General features: G+C 43.5%; 1 protein-coding gene across 1 annotated transcript; it reads left to right on the top strand.

Moving 5' to 3' along the window:
• Positions 1-274: 274 nt before the first annotated feature.
• On the top strand, positions 275-7512 carry T265_07185 (hypothetical protein; the record flags this gene model as incomplete). The annotated part of the gene is made up of 2 exons (XM_009172641.1): positions 275-329; positions 7337-7512. 2 exons carry the CDS (start codon positions 275-277, stop codon positions 7510-7512), a joined length of 231 nt encoding a protein of 76 aa, XP_009170905.1.
• Between the last annotated feature and the right edge of the window lie 1445 nt (positions 7513-8957).

The raw sequence follows: 8957 nt of genomic DNA, 5'->3' as shown, positions 1-8957 counted from the left end.
AAATAGACAGACAGAAAGGACACAGTGGATGCACAAGGTGTCAGATTTGGCAAGTTGGGAGTAAACTGTCTACAAGGATCAACGAAAACAGGATAGCCATTTTTTTATTGGCATACGTGCATTTCGACCGAGAAGACATGGAGATACGAAAAAGGCAAGATACTTTCTGGAAGCATAGGACTGTCTGACGAAGTCAGCCAACCGACACGTTAAACTGGACTTAGTTTATGCAGCTGTAAGAGCAAGGCTTCAGCGACCCATTGTGATTATAAAAATGCAGCCGAGCATCAGACAAACGGATGAGACGACAGGGTCGGTCACAGGACCAGGTCGGTAAAGGCCGCAGAATACCAACAAGAGAGATAAAGCTCAAAGAGCACCTGAACGCCGGCCAGTCAGAACCCAGATAAACAGCTTAATCAGTAGGATTACTCAGCGAAGCGGCCAAGTGTAACGGAATAGCATTGCCTTCAGAAGCACGTATACAAAGTCGCGTGTGCCAGTGCTCAGCGCACGCACACTAAACCATAGCTCTGCTCCGTTTTACAAGAGCACACTGGTTACGAAGCGCTGTCAACAAAACTACTAACAAAACTACTGCTTTTGCACAACTCAATCAACAGCATTTTTTCTTTGCTTTGCTGGACATTTTTATTTGATTCAACCCATGATTGTTCGCCTCCAACCGACAAATGACGGACGTGAAATCGATCCCACTTCGTGTCCAAATGTATTCCGCTTTTGAAGTTTGTCAGAAATTGCCGTTTTTCTGTTATGGACAGGAAAGCCTCATCCTAATGTTTCTCTATTTAGTTTGCCATATGTGCGCCTATGTAGCCCGTACTCCTTTGGATCATTCCAAACCCCATTTCGCTGTATAAATTCATTCTCTTTAGCAATCATATTATGGATTTGTGGTATATAGTCTACGGATCCACTTTGTTTTCATTCAAATGGCTTGCTAGTCAAAGGTAGGATTGCTGAAAAGCCTTCGGTATTCCACTATCGGTTTTGCCTATCTCCAGGCTCATTAGGTATAGACCTCCGAGTTTTATCAACCTCATTTCCGGTTTGAAATAAGTGCATAAGAGTAGTAACCTGTTTGCGGATTTCATTCTTCTTAATCCTCCGCTTAGGTGGCGACTCTTCTGGTTGCCATGGTTCACTGTCTCATTGAGTGAATTGTCATTGGCTAGCTCTGTCGCATTGTGAGCACTCTTGTGAACGAGTAGTTAGAACTCGGAAGGGCTGTTAACGGTTTACAGCTCAGGTGGCAATTAGGATTGTCCACTCTCACAAACTCGAGGGCGATACGTCGCAATTTGGATCTGACCTCCACACAGATACGCACATAAGCGAATTATGATATTTTGCTTTCGGCGACGGTCGGTTACAGAAAAAGATTCTGACGCGATTAATTGACAGCATCGGCTCGGAATAAAGTAGGGTGCTTCACTTGAAGGTCCGTCTTCGTAGTTTGTTCTCAAGGTGTGTCGGCGCGTTCCCTACTCAGAGAAAATAACGTGCTAGGTGACCAGACGGACCCACTACTCAGGTCTTAATGCGAAAAGTTGTCGGGCTCCGCGTGTTCAGTTTCCCTTTTCGAGTCAGTGGAACCTATCCTATCCTTGAGGGATGTTTGAGTACAGACGCACGAATAGTTTGAAAGTGCCACTAAGTGCGCAACATTCCCTAGTGAGACTCCTTGTTGTACATCCAGGTAGTGAGTTGATGGCTACGCATGTTTGACTGAACGAGTGGTTCTGAAAGAAACTCTGGAAGCAGAATCCTTGGAAAGACTATGGTGGACACCTGAGCTCTATCAGTTCTCCATCCACCAGGTCCTGTCCGTTGTATGGAGATTTGAAACGGCACTGAATAAAATGATCTATTGAAAGTCTAAAATTTAAGGGCTGTCTTAGCCTAGTCATACTAGCTAAAGTGCATTTGTCGTTTTACGGTCCTTCGAACTCAAGGAATTGTGTGCTTCACAATCTTTGATCGTTCCCTACCAGTCACTGTGCGTTTTCCCAATTAAATATAACTTCAGCATGCATGACTGGATCTGAATGCTCGGTGCGATCGTGTGGGAAGAGCAGTTTATCCATAGGTTTGTGTCAAATACACGTTTCAGTGTCACATGCACTTTGAATGTGAGAGCTTGTGTGGCTAGACCCGGTAAAATTACAAATGAACCTGAAAAGCCGTTACTGGACTGACAAACCATGCATATACTGTTTTGAAATAAAAGCCCAGCCTAAGCTTGTGAGGATACCGTAGCGGCGCACTATACGCGCATTACCTATTCAATGGTGGCCTGAGTTAGAACGCTCAATTCAAATATATATGGCGAGCGTGCTTTGGGGATTGCGGCCAAGAAGTACACATAGCGTTACAAGATTGAAGTAGACATTCAGAGGAGAGGTCAAACAAGAGAAGGGGAAAGAAATTATCCCAAATATCGCTCGAACATTCAGCAAGCCTTCATCTGCATGTATATGATCGAACAGCCTAAATAAACTTTTTAAGCAAAACATTTAGAAATCAACCAGATATATGTTCACATTTCCGCTGGTGTCTGATTCAATGGCGTCAGTATATCATTGGCAGTCAGCCCATATACTTCTTGGTGAACAATGTAGTTAACATGCGGTTTTGTCATTTCCACAAGCCCAAAATGACAGGGTCAAACAATTTGAAGTTATTTTCATTATACAAAAAGTCTTTCAGTAAGATTTCGGGTGAAACAATGTAATGTGTGTGGACATCTTACCATCAGCTTATGACCAGCGAATGTGGTGAATGATCGACCATTTAAACTTTGCCTCATCGGTATCAGACTTACAATGTCAGTAACCAGTTGCGTGAAAGTTATTTCACTATGTTACCAGAATTTTCTCTTTTTACTCATCATCTTCACCATGACATCACCATGACGCCCTAACCTGACAACCGTTGATGTTCGCTTTGTTCTGTTATCTCGTTGGACAATCATTTGTTCGCTCCGTTCTGTTTCACCGAAGGTCAGTGTAGTTGCTGCGACTGGTCTATCGAAGGTGCTCGATCCGCATGGCCGAATTCACACTTTGTAAATAAAAGTATCTTGGAAATCAATACACTTGCTGAATTCACTGTGCTTTAACTGGCCTCAAGTAAGCACCACTCACAGACTGAGTCATTTGGATGCCAGATGTTCAAGAAGTGTGGCACTGTGATTTCAAATCAAGTCCTGGTTCAAAACTTTTTATGGCATCTGCAGCCGAATGTTATATCGGAAAGAAAAAGTTGTATCCGTGTAGAACGGACAATTGCAAACACTGTTTTCGGAGATTCCTTAACTTGTCTGCGTAAACTGGGCGTGGAAAGGGTCGTTTTATTTCTGATAACACTAAGACGTTGAAGTTAAAAAGGTTACTGAAGATGTGCGGCGATGTTATCATGCCATTGGGAGTAGAATTCATCTCGTAGTCATTGAAATCAGTGTTCTTTCTTGGATAGTTAGCACCCAGAAATAAGTACTGGTTCTGGTCTGGGGAACCGTGAGTCACAACGTCACTAGTCCTTAATTGGCTACAAAAACCAGATTGGTGCAACAAGCACGAGAATACTAGTGCTGTTAAGGAGACTGTTGTGTACACGCAGATATCGGTAGTGATGAAATCAGGAAAGGCATCAGGCAACTTCAGCCACCTGACAAGCTATTAATTAGGTAACTTAAAATTACATACAGAACTTATCCGATGCGCTTGATACGGATGACGCAGCAGCTAAACTGGATGTTATTTTTGTTGTGTACACGGTAATGGAATGGGTGAGATAGTTTGGGGGGTTGAAGACTCCGGGTTGTGAGCAGAGAAGTGCAAAATGTTTTTTTTTGTGATGCGGGCAAAGAAACCACCAATCGCATGCATAGTACGGGAGCTCTTAGCTTTGTCGTTAACAAATCATGAGGAGAGAATAGAGAATTGGCCTTTGGTTTGTTCACTGAGCTGGGCAGTTTGGTTGCATCATTTGTGTGTTGGGGTTGAAACAACTTTCCACTCACAGTGCACCGATGACGCCACCTTGACTGCTGATGAATCGTTTGCAACCAAACTGTCCAGTTCAGTGAACAAATCAACAGCAACAAGCAAAGAGATAAACCACCCAAAATATGATGAGATTGTCTGCTTGACAGAAGTTGAAAGGCTTAAAGAAAATCGTGGGAATGCGGCAGACCATAATGTTGAAAAAGAGGAATTTAAAGGGGCTCTGCAGAACCCTAGAGATGCCATACTAATTGCAAAAGTACTATGTATGCTGGTATAAGCTTGTTACCCAGCAAAGTGCAACTCCGACCCATTGCACGTAAAAATCATCCGAAATTTGTTTTGTATATCTTTGCATCCTATCATCCAAAGTAGACTTGTGTTGGATGCTCTCAGGTATTTAGTACTACAGTGGTTTAGTTCTGATGTTGAGACCCATTCCAATAGACATGCGTATCCATTAAGTTCCCTAATAATGGATACTCAGCACTTGTGAGCATTTCGTTCTTCCACTGTGAATATTCCTCATTGATCGAATTTAGTCTACTTGGAGCAAAAAATGGACAAGCAGTGGACGTTTCGTAAAGAGACCATTTCTTCTCTCTCTCTCTCTCTCGCGGTTTTTGTCCGATTCCCAACGTCCTGGAATACCGATTTTGGAACGTAGGGAATGACAGTCAAAGAGCGAGCGGCCCCTCAAACGAGGTCAAAAGACCTGTTTCTTTGTGATAGCTTTCTTCCGATTTGTATGTGGAGCTATCTGGTTTGTAAAACGATCATTACTAGGCAAGAATTTTTCCTCTTGTGACACTTTTGTTCTCAGTCAGACATGCGCCGTCTAGTGTTCCGGTCAAGAGCAGCAGGCAGCTGGCTGATGACGTTCAGAGTGCTATCGATTTCGCTTGCTATCCTTCGTTCATTTTGGAAAAACAAACGTTTCACCCGGTATATACACAGTCGTGGGAACTGGGAAACTCTATCCAAATCGTTCTCGTCAAAGATCACCCAGGTTATACTACCCGATTCGTCTGGTTGATGTCGGATTTCAAATGTGTGGCTGTGTTCAGCTGTATGAACTGTATCCAATGACATATCGTGTTCAATTGATCAGACAGTCATGAGTTTGTCGAAAGAGGAGCTTAAATATGCTAGTTAAGCTAGCGAAATACATTCATTTGTAAACTAATTTGGTAGTACATTAGGTTGACGGAAACTCGGGGACTGCGCCTACCCGATGAGCCACAAGAAGGGCAAAACCGGTCGTGGGCTGTCTACGAATTTTCAACAGCCTTATGAGTAGTGCATTACAAATATGAATGTATCGCGATATCTCGAATATCATAGCGACTGTAACATGAGGCGGCCTGGTGCAGTACATTCAGTCACCTGGTGACATCACAAACGGGGGATTCAGCAGGGTTCCAGGTGAGTCTCTCGAAAAGCCAAATTAGTTTGCAAATGAGTATATATTCGCTAATTTCGTGCAATTTGCTTTCAAGTTTAACATAAGTTTGACGGAAACCAGGGGGCTGCGCCTACCTAATGAGCCCCAAGAAGGGTGAAACCGGTCGTGAGCTGCCGAGGAGTTTTCAGCAACCTTATGAATAGTGCATTAAAACGCTAGTGAGGCGTTGATGTCCAGCACTGATGGCTAGACAAATAATGAATTGATGCTAGTGCCAGTAGTATGCTTTATTCTGACAAGAGCTCTTCATCCCAGCCGAGGTCCCTCGCACACCAATCATTTTTACGCAAAATATGACGCCAAAAATACATCTATTTTGGTGTGTAACCAATGAAAATGAGGGTATTGGGCCTGTCAGGTTGGCTGACGTCCGCTTTCAGCTTAAGTGGTCTACAATAGCTGGTTTTCATGCCTGAGAGCCGGCCCTGTTAATGAAGCGCTCTACATTGTAGTGATACGCGCACGAACAATTGCGGTACGTATAAGGTTCCATAAACGGTTTACGGAAGGCGGGAAGGTGTCTCCCTGGATTTTGACTGTTTCAAATGTTGATTTTCGCTTTGCTTCCAAAACCGAGTTCTCCCCGTTTCACCTCCCTTTACTAATACATAACTCCTTTCGAGGCTGACGCAGCAGCTATTCGATTAGCCGGTCCATGCGACGCGCTGGTAAATGGTTTCATTGTCCATGCTATTACCACGGATGCGTAAATCTCACGGATGTTCAAGTGTCATACAGATGGACGACGCTTGCTTTGACATCAAGCTGTTTCCCAGAGGTTCATCTTCTATCCGTGTTCGCGTCAGAGACCATGCACACGTGTACGGTTATTTCCAGCGTGTTCTGATAGAGCCATCTTCTGCGAACCACAAGTAAAACAAATTTTCTAAGAGTATAAGGAATACACAGTGCTATTAATTTTTTTTCAACAAATCGACGTTTCCTTATTTCAGTTATTCCCATCGGAAAGCTATGCGGAATTCACTCATGCCAGCCGCATGTGAGCACACACACCATTCATTTATCCAGACGCTTTGCCTTTGTCCTACTGACGTCGACAGTTGTTTTAGCTGTCACGCTTAAAAACCTATTTCCGACCGGAGACGTTCTTCGAAAAATCCACTAAAAGTCTACCCATTTTTATTGCGTTACAGTGCCGCTTCCATCGGCTAAACTTTCAATTGAATAACCCATTGATCCAGTCTTCTCTGAACAATGGAGCAATTCTTATCTGAATCAGGATTCGAACATATTTACACCCGTTCCAAATTGGTTGAAGCATGGTACAGTTAGTTGCAATTACGGAGGTATCTCACAGTGACGAGGGAATTTCGGAACCGATGGGGTTCCTAATTCTACCTTGAGAGCACATCCCTAATCTTTGCACAACCGAGCGATACATAGGGAAGTAGTCGAGAACGACTAACCACTGTGTTTCACATAAATCATCACAAAGCTTTTTTTACAACCTCATTCGTGCTGCCCATACATTCACACTTGATTATATAGGGAGATAAACTCAGGGTACCATGCAGGGCTAGTTACTGTCGTAAGGACGAACAACTTTCACCAATCCTAACTTAGTAACGGTGTTTGCGTATGGTGACACGGATAAGTAGGGGAAGAATAAGGGCTGTCATTGTTCCGGTTTGTTCTGAAACATGACTAGCGACAATTGTACGCCAGAAAAACTCGTACTGGCTGTCTCAATAAAAAAAACCTGCAGAATTAGAATACTTTATTCCATGACCATTCACCTGACAGGGGTTTACAATCTCTATGAGGAGTTGATGCAAAAACCTGCGAATTAGAATACTTTATTCCATGACCATTCACCTGACAGGGGTTTACAATCTCTATGAGGAGTTGATGCTCAAAATAACTCGGTGGACAAAAACCAAACTTTGTGACCCAAAGGTCCTTGGTTCGAACCCTACCTCCGTATCTCGACTGCTCCTATTTGGGCCTGAGCAACCTGGTAGTACCGTAGCCCTTGTGCTTCTTCGGATGTTATGGTAGCTAGGTGTCGAAAGGGTCTTACAGCTGCATGATTCGTACTATTATGAATGACTGATGGATTTTAGATGGCGATGCAACATTTTACAACAGTAGTTCCGATAGGTGAATGGTGCTCCGAAGCCAAATAAACATGACAGAAATCACCAATGTGCATTTAACAGTCGTCGGTACAGTAAACAGAAAACCTTTGGCAGAAGTTAACGATAGCGTATGTGACCAGGGAGACGCGCAACGCAACTGCTGCAATCCGTATGATCCAGTGGGGGAAGAAACGGGGAACTGGGAAACACTCCATTCTAGAGAATGCCCTAGATTAGGAGGAACCCTGTAGAGTGCAACAAAAGTAATTGGCACCTTTCGGCCAGGTGGTCACTGTGTTATCCATCCATGGTAGTTTTGTTTGCATTCTGCAACCCTGGGACATCTTATTCGTGATAAATCCATTCAACCAGGTCCCATTTCAAAACCAGATATGTACAACGAAAACCGTGACGACAGAAACTAAGTCGTATCACTTCTGGTTACGTAAACTTGTGAAGTTCGACAACGGTTGCTATTCAAGGCCGAATAGTAATTTCACCTCCGTCGAATCAATAGTGGTTTCTCGAAGGCACGGTGACTTAGGGTCACGTGAAAGCAACCCCGCTCTTAATTGTGACAGGTGCACAGTTCTCGAACTGAACAGGAAAAATGATCAGATAACCCACTAAACGGGCATTTGATAATGCTTACGGAGCCAGAAACAAAGCAAAGCAACAAGACTTCCAGTCTTTGAACTGAAAAAAATGTCTTATTATGAATTGCATCCAAGCTCCTCTTCTATAAGTTCCCAATTCACGCTGATTCTTATGCAGCTAAGCATTAGGAATTTAGCCTTCTTATTCGTCCCTAACTTGCCTGTTTCTTATTTGAACTTTTGAGTAGCCAGTGTGACGAAGCAACATGAGAGCCGCGTTGCCATTCGGGTCTATTTCATGTTTGACGTGGCATCTCGTTAGTGTCATCTTTACAACACCGAGCGCACTGGCTAACGTGTTTGTCACCTTAATCCATACATTTAGCACAACTTTGGAGTTTCCGGGATCACTCATACGTTTCGCCCACGACCCCGAAGGCATAGGCGTCAGACTGAACAAGATAGGTTACCTTACATATCGACCCGTGAGAAGTTCAATCGTTAACACACCGAATTAGACATTTTCGCCTTAAGAATTCTGACAAAGAAACAGCTGACGGCATCTTACGCACTAACTAAAAAATACGGCTGCTTCACTTTGGAGGGAAAAAGGACTACTGAGAGGCTACTGTTGCAGAGGTCATCTCTCAGCTCCAACCGAAGATGATATTCTGCTGTATATTCTGGCCAAAACCTACCGCAGACGAGAAGAAACCATAAGCTCCGCATACCAAACGCATAACATCTTTTTAGGAGGAAATCTGTAACC

Source organism: Opisthorchis viverrini (genome assembly GCF_000715545.1).
Source record: "Opisthorchis viverrini unplaced genomic scaffold opera_v5_162, whole genome shotgun sequence".
Classification (NCBI taxonomy): Eukaryota; Metazoa; Platyhelminthes; class Trematoda; order Opisthorchiida; family Opisthorchiidae; genus Opisthorchis; species Opisthorchis viverrini.
Note: the sequence above shows the minus strand (reverse complement) of the source record. Positions and strands in the feature narration are given on the sequence as shown.